We start from the raw sequence: 17,516 nt of genomic DNA, 5'->3' as shown, positions 1-17,516 counted from the left end.
AAAGGTATTGCTTGTGAGACTGTTCTGAACACTTTTTTTAATAGCTTCAACTCTTGCGAGACAACCGATCGGAGAGAGGACACAAGAAGAACAGCTCTGTAAAAACAGCTAGCAGGTAAGTTAATGCTGCAGCTGTCATTAATACTGTTTATGAATTTGTTGATTTCCTAACTCTCCAATTTTTATATAAGTAATCACACCATTCTTTTGGGGTATTTTCAGAGGTCTTCTGGTTCTTTGTGATTTACTTTGAAGAATTTCTTTTGTATGGCATAATCTTTGCCTAAAATGTGGATATTAGACTTTATTCTTGACTATAACCAACTACACTTACCAAACTTAATCTCTCTAGTAAACATCAGAATGAAATGGATGCCAAACTAAGGTTTGTGCTTCTGGCATGTAAGTTAAGTGCTGAAAATGTATAAAATTACCATTATGCATACATGCTTTTGAAATCAAGAGGATAACTCAAATACTGTAACACTTAAATTGTATTTATATCATGTTTTGACAATAAAAATTTTATTGTGAAGACTTACTAATACCAAATCTAGTTCTATCCTCCAGCTTCTTTCCTCTCCCTCAAAAGACAAAAAATTCAACACTGAACTGGTAGGCACTGGTCTAGGAGTCTGTTCCTAGAGGGTTTTTTATGTACATGTTACCTGCTGGATCTATTCTGCCAAATAATTCTTTTAATTCTAGTATTTTTTAAAACAAGAAACTACAGAAATGTTTCCCTTGCTATGCACAACACCTTAAACAATTTTTATGTAGTTCTGTAAAGATGACAATGTGCTATCAAATTACTTTATTCAAAAAGTTATAATAGATTTATATCATTATGTAATACTATGGTTTTGAGTGAGTCACTTGTGTTTTAGCGTATATGTGGTCATCCTGAAATAAGTTTTTAATATTGTTAAATACTTGCTTTGATGAATACCTGGAAGGGGACACCAATATTTCTTTCAAAAATATGCATATTAAATATGAATCTATTTCACTGTATACAAGTTGTCGTTACATGCTCTAAAACATTTGTTATGCAAGTGTTGGTCATTCATCTTCAGAAATTGTGGTTATCTTTGTCTATTAAACCTTTTATGTTAAGCAAAAAAAAATAGAAAACTTCTGCATACGTTTTCTGGGAAGCGCACTTGTTAAATCTTTTTTTTTGCTCAGAATTTTAGAATTAGTTCACTTTAGATATGAATTATCACCATAAATGCTCTCTTGCTATCAGGCTGCTTACATGAAATTGGGAGTATAAAGTGGATATAAAGTGAGCAGTAAGAAACAGATTATGTTTCAAGTCATTTTAGGATCTTTTTTATGCTGTAGCAATGTAAAATGGTGTCTGAGGAGTTCAGAATCATAATTTATGTGTTTGTTATTCTGACCAGTGAAACTCTTGTGAAGTGATTGCTACCTACAGAAGTGGTTAGAATAGAGATTTTTAAAATGACATTCAACACCTGAAGTGATCTTCAACCTCTCTTCAGGTCTGGTCAGCAGTACATTAGTAGACTGTTATCCCAATAAACATCTGGCAGGGTTGCATAGAAGCAATAGGTGGCAAATCCAAGCCTGAAGACTGACATGTTCTGTAAAATATCGGTAAAATTAAAGTAAAACTTAACATAAACCATTATTATGACGTACATAAATCCACAGTACATTATCATACTGTAATACCCTTAAAAACAGCAAGGGCACTTGCTAACATCTCCTGGTACCATCATCTCTGTTTTCAGAGGCTTTTTCCTCCAGATGGAGTCAGGTTATTTCAAAATAGTTATTTGTGCTTTTTCATAAAACCACTGTTTTCTCTGCCTACCACAGAAACTTTACTGTTAGTTCTTTAAAGTGACTTGAAGAGTAATTCTCAAACTTCTATGAAAATGATAGTTTTAACAGGCCATCTGCTGTCCTAGAATATCAAGTCATATACATCTTATTTACAAGACGCATATTGAACATATTTTAGCATTCTTGCTACAGTTTACCTGCTGAAAATAAGAATTTAATTTGCACTATGTGCAAATGTTTTTTCTCTCAGGCCAATAGCATGTCTGGTGACTACTTTCTTCCTATAGTTTAAGTGTTCTATAACCTAAAATTTTGCTTTTTATCAAAAGCTGTAACAACCAAAATAGAGATTGAAATTCAGATATATAGGAACAATACATGACAATTACATAGTTCATCTCCTCATATGTTCATAGTACCTATCCTCGTTTGATTCAAGAAAATTCTCTGGTATTCTGTTCCTTACAAATTAAATTCATAGTGCGTATTGACATATGTCAGATTTATCTGTGGTTAATACTGAAGGCTGATTTTGTTATGACTTAATTTTAAATTATCAATTCTACCGAAAGGGTTAATCTTAGTTTCACCAGACAATACAGAGAAGGAGAATGTTTCTGCTTAACAAGGTGCCTATAGAAATTACAGTTTTAGTAGCAAATATTGTTCACAGTTAGTAAAATGGTGAACATCACCTTAGCTGCAAATATGCATCTTCATTACTGTGTATGAAATCTTAAAATGAAAATCTGTCATTTAGATTTTTGCATGTGCCCAAATACTTTAAAAACCACTAAACTACAGTGATACCAATCAAATGTCACAAGATTAAGTTACCAAATTAAGTAACATTATAGTAAATCTTTCATTATTTCAGTGTACTAAGTGCATATGCAGTTAAATCTTCTGTTGAATGCAAGTGTTTACTCACACCTGAAAGTCTGCAGCGTTCTCAAATTTACTCTAAATTAGTTCTTGCATATGTTAAACTATTGCAGTTTGACACATCAAGATAATTCAGATGGGTAACCCCTTTAAAAAGAGGCATACAAAAAGTAATGGCTGTGACCTTATATTGTCCTACTGTTTGTTGCGATATGTGGTGATAGAACAGCAGCAGTGGGTAAGTATTGGACATTCTATGAAAATGTTGTACTTATCCAGAATACAGTTTAATCTGCTTTTATTGCAAGACAGAATTTCTCTGGGTCTTTCTTTGTATAGTTTTCACACAACTGTGTTTGTTGTTGTGGGACTATCTTTGTTTGCTGTTTTGGAAGACCTTTCTTCTGTTTTTCATATGTATGCAAGATATGTGTATACACACACATTTTTCTATGCTTGCCTTGACTTTCCTTACCCCTTTTGGATGACTGAACACAGTTCTTGTCTCAGCATGTAGACAATATGTAAATACCCGTATTACATTAGATCAGTCACTTGTGGAATAATTTACTCTGTAAATACACCAGAAAGGTGTGGAGCTCTAAGCACGGCACTGGTCTGCAGCTGTCTTTTCATGGTGGAATAATACTGATACTTTCTGGGTGGGTTTTACTGTACTGGGTTGCTTGTATTAGGTTTGTTTTGTCAAAATTAATAATAATGAGCCAATCCTATACAAACTGACAGGAACTTTTACTAGTGGCAAGATAATTAGTTTGTTGAGAGCTGTTGATATGGCTATTGAAGAACCAAATGTTAAGGAGGGGGCACAGTCGTGCACCACAAAACTTAGAACCTGGATAGATTATATTATGCTGATACAGTTCAACACATGACCTTCTGTATTTGACACATTTAAATATATATATATATATTTATGCTACCTTTACAGATAAGCTTTAATCTACAAATATGTAGTTTTCCCATTAATTATTTAAATTATATGAACAGTACTAAATAATACTGGTTTAGAAGCTACATTTGTTTCCTCCTGTATAGCCTTGAAAAAGTTCTCTGTTTACATTATCTCTCTGCATTAGGACAGGAATAGTCCCCTCCCCAATCCAGCTATACTGCTTAAAGGTGTTAATTCTTCCAGCTGCTTGTTTTCATCCTCTACTCTTTTACCAGTAAAGAAGTCTTTTTGTCTGCATTTTTTAATATGCTTTGGACAAAACTAGCCTGGTTAGCTCAACTCACCTATTTAAATTAAATTGGCTGGTTTTGTAACAAACCATATTAGGAGGTGCTCACATGATTTCTTCCTCCGGCAGAGTTGTGGAGATGATAATCTCCAGCAGATGTGTGATAACAAATAGCTTGGGATAGTAATGTCTTCATCTGGCACAGTTGTTAGCAGACCAAATGTCTGTCTGTAGCCTGAGGCTGTGGGCAAACAATTGAACATGATTGAGTTATGGTGAGTTAACAAGTTGCTGCTTGGCAGCTGAACTGCCATAGCTGATCATGCGCTCATTGTTTGCCTGCTCCTGTCGTGAGGTAAAACGCATTTTCTTAAGTCACCTTTGTAAAAATTTACAAAAACAAGTTCTACCTAAAGATGATTCCCCAGGGCTAAGAGATTCCTTTGGTCAGCAATGGAGACAGTGTTGAACGGTATTTTGCTGAGCTGCTGGAACATGATTTTGAACGTGTGATTATATTGTTAAATATATGGGGGACCTCCATCATACAATGTCTGCCTGTCTCTTAATATTTAATGTATTTATCCTCACAATACCCTTATGAAATTAGGAAGTACTTTCATCCTCATTTGAAAAAAATAACCAGAATACTTAAGCAACTTAATATTTTGCCTTTGGTCATACAGTCGATGCCATAACCAGTTAATTTGTGCTGTAATCTAGAAGCAACAGAATTGCAGATTGGGAAAACAGCAGACTACTGAATAAGATAAACTTGTTTAATTATTTCCTTTACTATACATAATGGTCTTGTGTCATATTTCTTTTACAGTGTGTTCTTGTTAATCATAGAATCATAGCATGGGTTGGGTTGGAAGTTGCCCTTAAAGATCACCTAGTTCTAACCCCCCTGCCATGGGCAGGGATACCTTCCACTAGGTATCATTAATTATTTTATCTACATATTTATTTTTTCTTACTGTACTATAAGTAGAATTTATGACACATGCAAGAATTGAGAAACTGAAAAGAGAATAGTCCCCAAATTTTCACCGCTTACCAATTTTGTTTTGGTCGTATCTTGATAATTCTCTGTTGGCTTTTCACACTCAAATGCTCCCCCAGAGACATTTAAAAGAAAAAAAAGCTATTTGTAATTCTTATGCAGTTCAGTCCTGGCTTGAAAGAAGGCTAAGTCATACTCATAAAAGGGATTTTATGGTGGAGCAGAATGAGACAAGTTAGGATTCAGCTAGCTAACAGATCCTGTGTTAACAGTCAATGTAGCAGCAGCTTATTATCAACTAACTAGCCACTTCTTGCGGCTGCAAAGTAGACCATACCTTGAGGTGGAGGTAGTACCTTGATATTTCTTTAAAAATCAGCAGGAGCCACCGACTCGTCCATTACTATAACATGACAGGAGGACTGTGTGCCAGTCATCCAGTGATCACCTGTTGCTGCTCTATTTTGAGCTGGCAAGAAGTCTTTGAAGTCTTGTCCGGCCGTGGTGAACAGCACAGATTCAAATACGGGTCTTTACACATGTGGAGGAGACATTCAGGAAAGCAGACTCTGGAAGTAGTACAAGAAGAGTTATGTAAAGGAAGTATGTCAGATGCTACTAAATGGTGGTAAATGTCAATAAAAACCCAGAACATTAGTCGTAACTTCCCCATGCTTTCTGCAACTCTCTCTTTCCCTCCTTTCTCTAGTTGTTCTCAATCCAGTTCAAATATGTGCCTTGTGTCGGTATAAGAGGATTACTCTCAAGTATTTTCACTTTTTGTAGCTAACAGTATTCTCTATGAATCAGTATTTAAAGAAAGCTCCTAAGAGAAAAATGACACCAAACCTGATGAGAGCTTTTCAAAAGTGTATTATTGCTTTGGTTAGAAATACAAGGGAAACCCCTATTTGTACATTTGTACAGCATTTGTTCATTTTCATCTGATGATATGGATCATGGTACTTTTTTACACAGATGTGACAAATAGTATTACAGCTGCTCTTTATTTGATCTTCTAAAGAGACAAAGATGTGCAAGGATTCTGTCTGCTCCCTCTTTCCCACCGTGTCATCTGTCGTTTGGGAAAGAGTCCTAATTTGCAGCAGATACAAAACTATTTGTCGAGTTGCAGGTTTGCCAAAAATAAATGAAACCATTAATTACTACATTTTTTGAGCAGCTGTTAATGGATTGGGATAAGAAAACTGTACATTAGACTACTGGTTAATTACAAGAACTGTAATTGTTTAATGTGGCTTTTGTGGAATGAAATTACAATACCAGAGGAGGTAAATTCATCCAGTTTTTGAAAATTATACGTGAAAACATGCACATACTTACACTGCAGTAAAGCTAAGGAATGCATAGCTATCTTACTAGGTGATTCACTTCTGAGATTGCATGAACACATATTCTCAACAAAAATACTTTAAAAGAAAGTAATGTTTAAACACACCTTTTAATTCAAGTGTAAAATTATTAAAGGTAGTAAGTTAATATCTTGTAACCCCAGAGCTAATAATGCAGGAGATTCAGATATAACATTAAAATCCAAATGTGTTTACATCATTAGAAATTAACAACTAAGCAGTTTTATCTCCTCTTCGGAGTGCCATGAAGCAGTAACTGTACTGTTATGATTGGTGCTTAATAATATTTGCAGTTCCAGATTAAATTATGTGAATGTTTGAGGACACATTGCTTTCCTCCCTTGCTGTCACCCTCGGGGACAACATTATTCCATCAGTTTGGTATTTTTCTTCTCCAGGAGGAATAAAAGATGGTGCCATTTTGGAAGAGAGCAATTCCTGATTGAGTTTTCTATACTATGGCCTTATTTTTCAAGTCCCAAAAAGATTTTTATTTGGGAGAGGCGGACGGGGCGATGACAGTTTGATTGTTATTTCAAAATGTAGCCAGTGTGTGATGCTTTAATTTTATGGAAATCTTCAAGCCTCGGTACTGCTTCATGGATAGATTTAAAGTATCCATTGACTAAATGAACATTAGTCACTAAGTGTCTTAAAAGTATCATATTTTAACTCAACTTCCATAATGAGAACATTTGCAGAAGTAGCAGAAATTTTGAAGAGACAGTGCTCTGTTTTGAAAATACATCATTCCGTGTGATCTGAGCAGTTTCATTGCATCTTTAATGCAAAACTAATTAAGTACAAAACCACAAGACAAATTTCGTTGTTATTGCAATAAAATCTAATCTACTTTATAATATTGTACAGAAATAAGGTGCTAAATTATACTGAAAATTTGACATTTAAAATTGAATTCCAGGTACACATGAGTATGTTAACTAACAGGAAGTCAGTAAGGCCTGACTTTAAAAAATATCTATAACAAAAAATCAGATAGCCTCTAGAAATCGTGTACTTCTGATCCTCCTGATGTACCATCTGGATTGAATTTTCCCCTGAATGAATTGATAACAAATTTCTCACTTTCCAGTACCCGAATTTTAGCACATGGTATGCTTGTTTCTCACACTCAACTGCATTAGACACTCTCTCTCTTCTTCTGCTCGAGCTCGTGCTCCAGAGCTCAAGCTTTGCTTGTTTCATCTTACCTGTTAAAATGCTAATGGCATAAAGATAAAGTTAATTTGGGCTTCAGAGGTGTGAAGACCCTTCCTGCTGTTTAAGGTCTGAGCAGGAGCCATGCACAGTAGCTTGCACTGTAGTTCCACAAACTGTTTAACTATTGTTAAGCAGCATTGCAATCAAAAGAGGTTATTCTGCAGTCTGTTTTTCCACCACTTAATTGTCCCAGCATCTCCCCTGCCACGAGAAATTTGGATCTACTCTATTTGGTTCACCACACAGGCACATGAAACCACAAACATAAGGATGAATAGCCATGCATGAAGGAAGGGTTGGTTTGCCTCTCGCTGTTCTTACTGTAAATTAAACTGTTTGTGCAATTTTTACATCCAGTTCCTACTAATCTTGAAGGGATCCCTGAATCGCATATACGTAAAGCAGCATCCAGTGGTGCACATTCACTAAAATTCTGAGGCATAGACACACTGACTTCTATTCACACTGTGGGGTTTGTGTAAGGAGAAAAAGAGTTTAGAAGAAAATTTCAGTAGTTCGTTTCAAATTACATAAAATTTTCATGTTTATTTTCTTTGTTGATATTTTTAAATTGTGATCATTTATTGTAACTAAATTTCAGCCTAGCTGGAAACTAACACTCAGTAACTGTCCTAGCCAAAAGGAAGCAAAGACACTGTTCAGCCTGATGATTTTTGGATTTTGCAATTAGTTTTGCCATTCTTCTGTTACTTCATATACATATTTTTAGAAGTCTTGATATTGCTAGTCAATAATACAGAGCAGAAGGACATAAGTGAAGTTTTTGCTATGAAAGAATTTTGAAACTAAAAAGGACCAAAAAAAAAAAAGTCAATGTTTCTTTAACTTTCTCTTACCTGCTCTCCTTTGTTATTAGAAAGTCAAATTTTGCATTCACTCCTACACACACAGACCCCTTGTACTCAATGGAGTTGCATGACAGTTACTGAGAGGAATAGGTGCGGAGTGTTCAGAAGCATAATTTGCTTAATGTTCAGTCTCAGCTTTAATGACTTACCCCCCCCCATCCCAACTTGTATACAATTATATCTTTGTTTATCTGATTGACTGGATTATAACTGTACTATCTTGGTCAGACAATAAGACTGTTTGAAGAGTTGTTTCTCAAGCATAGTATTAAAAATAGGGAAGTGAAAGGGACTACGGAGGAGAATGATGTTGGGGTCCAGCTACAGAGCACTTACTTTCTTGGAACCGATTGGAAGACAGTAGGTTAAGGACTGACCACGATGGATGTAATATGACAAAAAGCTTCTGGATCACTGGTCCAGGTCTAGGTCTGAATGACTGGTTAAAAATCGTTACATTGTGCTGGCTCTTTACCTACATTAATTGAATTATTGGTCTCATACTGAACTAAATTCCTTCCGGTTAGCCATGCTTGCTCACCTTCCCAGCACAGAGGTAAAGAAAGAAATTGGCATACAGGCAGAGTGTTGAGTGCTTCCAACCTGATAGGACATTTTCCTCCTTCCATTTTTGAGCTACTATATTAGATATTTGGATTTTTAGTGTTGCTTCTTCTTCTATACCTGTTTTAAAAGCAAAGGATTTTGAATGTGATGCTAATGTTTGCAATAATTCAACCTAACTCTGTATAAGTGTAATCCAGAACTTTAAGATGTGTTTTTTAAAGTCTTTTCAACAAAATACATTTGTCCTGCACTAAGTTTATTTAGTGACTATCATACTTAGTAAACAAATATGTATCCAGAAATATCTGGAAGAAATAGTGTCACTGAGTAAGCTGTCGAGTCCTTCTGTTGAAGTATCTGTTTAAGCCCATGGTTACTGCTCAAGTCATAATGATATTTTCCAAATCACTTCATAGCTGGATCGGGGCCCATATCTCTTGGATACCAACAATGTTGTCGCAAGATGAAGAAGAAACCAAAGAATATTTGCTTTAGAATTTGTGAAACAATATTGTCCTGTAACAGGATGGCATTCTATTACTGCAGCCTATTTTCTAACTATGTTTCACCATTACACAAATATGAGCATTGTTTTTATCAGGTGTTGCTTGACACAAAACAATAATGGAACTTGCTGTCAAAATATATAGAAATATTATCAATGAATATTAAATTTATATTCTGAATGATTATAAATACTCATGTCCTGTCTTGAAAATGTGAAATCATGGCATTTGTTGAAAAAAACTAAGTTTTAGCTGTTTCATTTTTAACAGAAGTGGATTTTTTGGTTTTATTCCCTCAGTGTTCCTTGGTGACTTGTTTGTACACCAAGATATTGGTTTGGATTTGCCTTTGTGTAATTCATATACTTTTGATCAATTCCAACTCATGCCCAATTATATTACACTAAATTAACATAATTCAACAGATGTTGATATTTAAATGTTTTCTGGCATTCACATCTTGGACAGCTGTCTTAGAGCTTAGGGAAAAGGCAAACATTTAGAGTTAAATGCTGAACATATGCTTAAATTACTAATTAGAAACAAGAAAAAACAATGCATTATCCTTTCTGAGGGCAGTAGGCCTCTACTGCAGAATTTTTTTTTTTTTAGAGACTCAGTTCACAAATAAATTACATAAGTGACTTGAGATTGGGTGTCAAAACATATGTAGTCATGTAAGTTTTTATTTTCCATTGTGTTTGCTCAAATTATGCCAGAGTGGAGTTGAATCTGTAGATTTGTAGAGTTCAGGTAAATTTTGGACGACTGCTGTGTCTGAGTGAGACTTGAAAGTGCTGAAAAAGATAACAGAAAGGAACATATTAGGATATAGTATTAGATGATGAGGTAATCTGATGGGGCCAGGGGAAGATTGTATTCTTCTCAAAATAGGGTTGCACTAGGACTTTCAATAATACAGGTATGTCACCCTTATGTTTAAAGTTATGTTGTGAACAGATTGGCATAGTATGAAAGGAGTTCGATAGAGCTGCATGGTTTTATCACATCTGTTTAAGATTTAATAAAAGGAAAATAAAGTGCATAGCTCTTCTGGTCAATGTAATGGTTTTTGCAGTTGTGGAGGCAGATGAAGCAATCTGTTGTATAGATGATGTCATTCTTTAGACAAGTCTGAAGAAAAGCTTTACTGTTTGTAAAGGATGTGGAGGAATCAAGTGTGGAACTGATTTCACCTGAATGGTGTCTGAGAAAAGCGATACCAAGAAGAAATGCGTATTCATCTTCATAAGCATTAAAAATTAATACATATGCTGCATATGCACTGTATTTCATTATTATATTGCCAGTTCTTTAGCGCTGAATGAAAATTTTCTGTAAAAACTTTTAACGTGTTTTGGTCGACAAGACTAATTTGCAGCAGTACTGGTCTACCACTCCTAGCCAAGAGAGAAATCCTTTTAATACTGTCAACACTCCAGTGCTGGATGGGATGAGGGTGGTTCTTTCCACAGCCTGCAGAAAGTTAGCATGAGGGAGTATTTATGAACTATTTCACACATTAGAAACAAAAGCAAACTAGAGAAAGAGATTTTTAAGTTTCTAATTTCCAGGAATCTTGTCTTCTGATACTGTGTATCACCAATGCTGCTTTCACAGGTTCCATAAAAGCCATGAAATTCTTCTAATTCACTGAGAGGATTTGATGGAAGTAGAGGGAGACCCTATGTACAGCCTGAGCATACGATCTCAGTGTCCCATTATCAAAAGTATATTTTTTTCTGGAAAAAAGGCTCAGGTGAGGAAATGTTCACCAAGAATGCAGCTTTGGTGTAGCCTCTGATGAGTGTTCTGGCATTTAATATACTGAATGCCAAGGTTGCCAGCAGGCACACATGCATGTGATGTGTTTCTGTAACAAATAACAAAATAGATTTCAGACATTGATTTGACCTGAAGCTGGGTAAATTTGTACTGAGTAAGGTTTATCTCAAATGTTCTTAAAAAAAAATCCAGCAATGTTTTGTTAAGATTGCCCTATACCATAATACTAAGATGCGGAGTCCAAATCTTCATTGTTGAAGCAGCTGTTTTGTTCACTGTTATCTGTCTTCACCTACTCCCCAGGAATGTTGACCTCAAAGTGGTGTCCTGTGCATCTACTGGAAGTGCACATGCACTATGCATATTTTAGAGTGAAAGAGTGTGAGTACCTTCTTCAGAATGCACAAGGTGCCATCCCTCTCTAATTGTCCATGGGGCACATGCATTACTACATGTGTTACTCTTCTCTGAGTATTCAAATGGAGACCAGAGGCTGTGTCCATGTTTTGGCCAAGCTGTGTGCTACAAGGGAAAGAGGAAATCTTTCCGTATAAAATTCCCGAGCCATTGCTTTTCATATATTTTTCCTCAAAAACAAACATACTTTGCATATTTCAGTGTAATATTGTCAAATCAGCGTGCATCTTTTCTGTGGTTATATTGAGATACATGCCAGAGGCAAAGATTAGAAGTATTCATTATACCTAGATAATACAGAATAGTCTTCCCAAATTTACAGCACCAATTGCTTCGTACTTGTATTTGATGTGATACCCTTCGAGTAAGTCCATGCTTCTGGAGACTCAGTGAAATGGAAGTGTAGAGTTTTGTGTTCATCTTACCTAATTAACTAATAGGGTGATGGGACATTTAGAAATACATATATAACAGGTTTTTAATGGTGTTTACCTCTAAACTGATCATAAACTGTTCCATGGACTTGAAGCCATTGTCTGCCACTTGTATAGATTTAGAAAGGTACAGTAAGAGTTCAAGTTCACCCAAACTCTCTTATTTAAGCAGTGCTAATGGATGCAGTTCCGTTGGCCACCAGATACAGCAGTGTCTGCATTTTAAGCCATGTAATAAATGAGATAACCTGTACTACAGGTCCATTCTGTGTGAGGATGTGAGAACCATTTCTGTGGTATTTTTATGTAAAAGGTACTTAAATAGTGGGAGGTTTGCTCGGATTATTCTTTGATTTTATAAAGTTGAGCTGTTCCACACATTCTGGTTTTTTTAATCATTTTATTAGCTTGCTTCTCTGTTATGCAACTGAGTTACTTTTTTTTCATTTTTAACTGCTGCTGTGAACATTGCTTCATGCACTCCCTACTCAGTTTCAGTTTATAAGAAATTGTCCAGTCATTTCAAGCTTAAAGTGAGTCATGGTCCTCACTGCATTCTCTCTTCAGTCATATCCATATTCATATCTATTTCATATCTATATTTTAAGACTGAGAACTGACAGTTTCAGTTACATTTCCCCTTCAAAATAATCTCTCAAGTCCCTTCTAAAATGCAAACCAGTCAACTCTTGCCTTATTGTAATCTCTTGTGAAAGGAGTTCGCTTACAAACTTTTATCAAGCCTCTTCATTAGCTGAAGCGTTCAGTGGTGATAAACTTAAAGAGTTCTACAGCCATCTGCAGGAATGCGTGGATACTGTGGCAGAATGGTGTGTCACTATTTGCTGTGGATTTGTTCCTCAGGTGAGAGAGATGCTAATTGGAATATAATGGATAGGCAAGTATTGATCATTACCAAGTCATCCAATTGTAAAATAGAAATCAGTGTTCTTGAAAACATTATTACATCACAACAATATGCTGCATAGGATTTTCCAAGTTAGAGTACAGAAATTTAATAGTGTTAAACAAAAAACACACACTCTTCCACATCTGCCCTTGTTAGTAATCAGTACTTTTATGCATTTTTGACACAAACAGAACATAAAACCATCACCTCCATTACTTACAAGCAATCTTAGCAATGTCGTAGTGTCATCTGCTAAGTGGTTTGACAGTAAATATACTAAAGGACAAAATTAAGTTTGCCTTCGATGATGTTGTAACCGTCGGCACAATTACAGTGCACCAACAAAAGCAACTGCACTGATATCAAATAAAGCATTGCAGCTTGCAAGGAAAGTGACAGCTGCTAACGGCAGACGGGCAAAGTAAAGTGATGAACAGACATGTTGTTACAATGAGACATATAAAATAAACCTGCAAACATTTTGTATTTAATACACTAGTACCCAGAGTTCCCCCAAGTGAGATGACGGCCTCGCTAGTTTAGACCGTTGTACTAGCATGTATGAAGCTATCTGCTATATAAGACTGTCTTCATTGCATCTCTCTGAAGAGTCTGTGGAATAATTACTGAATTTGAATAGCATTTTTTAATTTGGGGAGAAAGGGGATTTTTGCATTTTGGTGGGGTTTGGGGGTTTGGTTTGTTTTTGTTTACACATGGGATGATAGTGATTACAGAAACATCTAATAAACCAGAGAGCTAGAACTCATGTTCAGGAGTATCTGTTGTCCTACACCCGTTTTACTGTATTATCCTTCTCAGTGACTGGACTGGTGAACCTAGAACTCTGATAGCGACAAAGGTGATACCTACTAGTGAGTTAAGAACCGCTTTGTGTGCTTGGTTGCTGAGAAGGTGGATTGCAATTAAAGCAGTGCAGCTGTAGGTTCCCCCATAGAACAAAATGTTTATTTGGGGAATGTAACCAAATGGTCCATTGGCTGCAAAGGTCAGGGTAGATAAAAATCTGACATAGCCTATTACAAATGTCTTGGAGAGGTGAACATGTGTAACTGTAGAAAAGGCACTCATCAAAAATATTTGCTTATTGAGCTATGAAAATTACAGAAAAAGAAGTTGTGTTGAGTAGGCACGGATAGAAATGTTTGGGGAGCTTAGAGAGACAATTCTAGGCGTGCTAGCATAGTAAGGACAATTACGATGAAAAAAGAAATGATAGGGAGACTGCAACTATTTAAGAAGGAGATAGCGAAATTTCTGTCAGAGTGAGTGTTTGTCACAAGAATGCATGGATGCTTGTGAATTGCTTTACATGTCATTGCTTCTATAAAAGTATTTGCTGTATAAAAACTATTTTTTATTGTGTTTATTATTTATTATTTCAGTAGCTTTTTTGTTGTTACTACCTTCCCAGTCTGTCTTCATTTTTGTGGCTCTTATTTACCACATAGAAAGGAGAATCTAAACACCGTGCGCAAGATGAAAAATGAATAAAAATTGACAGCGGCTTTTCCAATGTTTTTGTTTAATACGTCGAGGCATGGCACAACAACAATAACAACAAAATTCTTGGCGTGCTAGTGCAAGTTCACACCAGCCTGGCTTTTGCAGCCCTCTTATTTCCCTCTGCCACAACTTTGCCGCTGCTGTGACACTTGCAGGCCTGCTCGGCCGCGGTGCAGCTGATGCCCTGTCCATGCTCATATTTTTCTTATTGACAGTGAGTGTTCTTGCCAAACGCCAGGGACCATAGTCACATCTGTTTGTCTCCCAAGCTTGTCTGAGGCTGCTTGGGAACACTTTTTATCCAGAGGGCAGCTTTAACTAGGCCTAATACTCTGAAAAGCCTCTATTTGTAAATGCATACAATGAGGCGACAAGTTCTTGTTGTCTTTCCTTAAAAATTATTCCATTTGACACTGCTTGCTCCAGTCCCTGTCACCAGCACGTCAAAAGCCAAGTTTTCAGGCAAGGTGGTCTTAACAAGTTTTATTTTTTCCCTAATAAAATGCCTAGCTTCCCTCCAGAGCACTATTTATAAATGATAGCTGGAAGCAAGCTAGGGGTAAGTAGAGAGAAGTCAGGCAAATAGCTTTCTTCCTTTCTGTAATCCACGCTCTTCTGATTTAATGCTAAGAAACATAATGCTGAACTTAGCCTGATTGAGGGTCAGAGTTCTCCCTACTTTATAATATTATAATACCTCCATTACAAGCATTTCAAAATGTACTGTGCAGCTTCAGAATAATACCTCATTTTGTCTAACCTGCCAGTTCCAGGGCAGTGACAGTTTTTGTCTCTTCCTCTTAACAAAAAAAAAAAAAAAAAGCTTTTTGTTTTGCTGTGATCTACATTGACAGTGCATATCAAATGTTAAGACCTGGCGAAAGCAAATGATGCTTTAGAATCACGAGTTAGCTTAATGTTTGATGTTAGTGGCCATAAAACTGGGTTTGACAAAGCTTAATTGGTGCTCTAGCATATTGTTATTTATTTGTGGTGTACAGAATTTTCGACAACAACAAAGAAATACCCACACTCACCTTGGCTGGTGATCGGGTTGTTGTGCTCGGCAAAGGCAAATGATTCATTTATGCTGAAGGAACAAGGCTGCCTTTCAGACGTTCATTGATTTTAAATTAAAAAGTAACTGCTATGTTCTACATGAAGGGTGACAACAATAACAAAGTAGTCCTTACTTAGTGTTATTTGTTGCAACTCCATTCCGTGTGCCTGGAGGAAAAGTGGGGAGACCCCAGTACCATAATCTTACAGATCAATAATCTAGATATCTCAATGTAGTGTAACAGATAATCAATTCTGGGTAGAATAACTCAAACGCTGCTAGCTGTTACTGCTGTGGCTCAGGTCTTCAGGTTCAATTGCCTGACTTTATTAATTTTTATCTTTCATCCTACTTGTATTCCTGGAGACTTTCTCCCTTTTTCATTCAGAAGAGAAAACTGAGCGTTGCACACTGTTTAACATATAATTTACCACACAACTTATTCTGCATGTTTAATATCAATGTTAAATATTGATGTATTGATGATTAAACATCCCTTATTTTTTTTCTAATAATTGTTTCCCCATATTGTATTTAAATGTTAATTTTCTTTATTATACAATCAATTATGAAAGGGTTGCACATCTTGATTTCTTTCTAAGTTTAAAAATGAAATTTATCACAACGTTAATATACTAGTTCAACTGTGTTCCATTTCTGGATGTTAAAATAGGACACAATTTCAACTTAGAAGAATTGCAAGGAAAACGTCTGTTGTAAAACGAAGAGAATTAAATAAGTGTTGAAACAGGGGTTCACTAGGTGAAGCTAGAGTGTACTTCTGTGTGAGACTTAAATTTCTTGGAATATTTTACTATTTAAATAAAAGCACTGTGGTACTTGTTAATTTACTGTAACTTTTTAGAAGAAGTATGTAGAGGATTGTACGTTGTCATATTTTTCATCAAGCTGTTGTTGTCACTCTTTTACATTATTGAGCAGATCTGAGGTCTCTCAACATTATATGGCCATTTGTTATTCATTTAGAAGCAGCATAGCTTTAAAAAGTTTATAAATGCAGTAAAGGATAAGTCATATATCCACACTGAAACCAGATCCCGTGAGTGACAGAGTGTTACTATGCTACAGTAGACTGTCAGGCGCAATTTTCAGCTCATAATTTTGTCAAAATACACTATACTTCTGTGGTAAGAATCACAGTTCTCAGTAACAGTTATGGAGACATATTAAAATTGTGGAGTTTAGAAATTACTGCATTTTCCCCCCTTCTGTTCTAGTTCTTTCCAAAAAAAATGACAGCTACATATATTCCATTCTACAGGCCCTGTACATTACTTTAAGAAAAATAATAACTATAGTTGTCCTTTAAGGTTATATCCCAAAATTCAATATTTGGAAATTCCAAATTTACCCTTTTCTGTGGTACCTGGTTTCTAATAGCTGGCTTTAATGCAATAAGATTTGCTTGTTTGCCATCCTCTGCAACTCCACCAATTTTCCAGTCCCCAAGTGTAAGCTCGTAATTGTTTAATGAGTATACCAGATAGTATGCTTCCATGTTCTCATTCTCACAACTTGCTGGTGAATTAGAAGAGGACAAATTGCTGTGCTACAAGTTTATTTCATGCACCTTTGAGGAGTTTACTGTTTCATGTTTTCTCATTCATTCTTCATCTTACCTTAAAAAAATTGATAATACTTTTCATGTAATAAATGTTGTCCTGACAGTCAGGCGTTACTAGCCAATTGATAACCTACCAACACTATTGTGATCTCTTTAGATAATTAATCTTAGCTATTTTCCTGTCAGGAGCAATAGTGGGTTTGTTTTATGTTGAGCTAGAAAGATTGCCAGTTTTGAAAATTAAAAAGCATTCCCTTTATATTATTCATTCCAGTAACAATTTATGATGCTGCATTTAGATACTGAGCGCTTGTCAACAAACATAATTATGCTTCGATATAAACAAGATTG

General features: G+C 35.8%; 1 protein-coding gene across 3 annotated transcripts in view; it reads left to right on the top strand.

Annotated features, from left to right (window-relative positions):
- GPATCH2 (G patch domain containing 2) overlaps nucleotides 1–17,516 on the top strand; it is a 130,682-nt gene that overhangs the window by 96,127 nt on the left and 17,039 nt on the right. The window contains exons 8-9 of one of the 3 annotated variants that reach the window (XM_010562136.1): nucleotides 45–115; nucleotides 5,459–5,539. In XM_010562136.1, the coding sequence (XP_010560438.1) occupies nucleotides 45–115; nucleotides 5,459–5,539 (152 nt within the window). Of the gene's footprint in view, nucleotides 1–44; nucleotides 116–5,328; nucleotides 5,435–5,458; nucleotides 5,540–17,516 lie in introns of those variants that run through there. The other 2 variants (XM_010562138.1, XM_010562137.1) reach the window with 2 other exon arrangements.

The sequence above is a fragment of the Haliaeetus leucocephalus genome, unplaced genomic scaffold (assembly GCF_000737465.1).
Source record: "Haliaeetus leucocephalus isolate CR32 unplaced genomic scaffold, Haliaeetus_leucocephalus-4.0 Scaffold156, whole genome shotgun sequence".
NCBI classification, from domain to species: domain Eukaryota; kingdom Metazoa; phylum Chordata; class Aves; order Accipitriformes; family Accipitridae; genus Haliaeetus; species Haliaeetus leucocephalus.
This window is presented reverse-complemented; position numbering and strand designations above follow the sequence as displayed.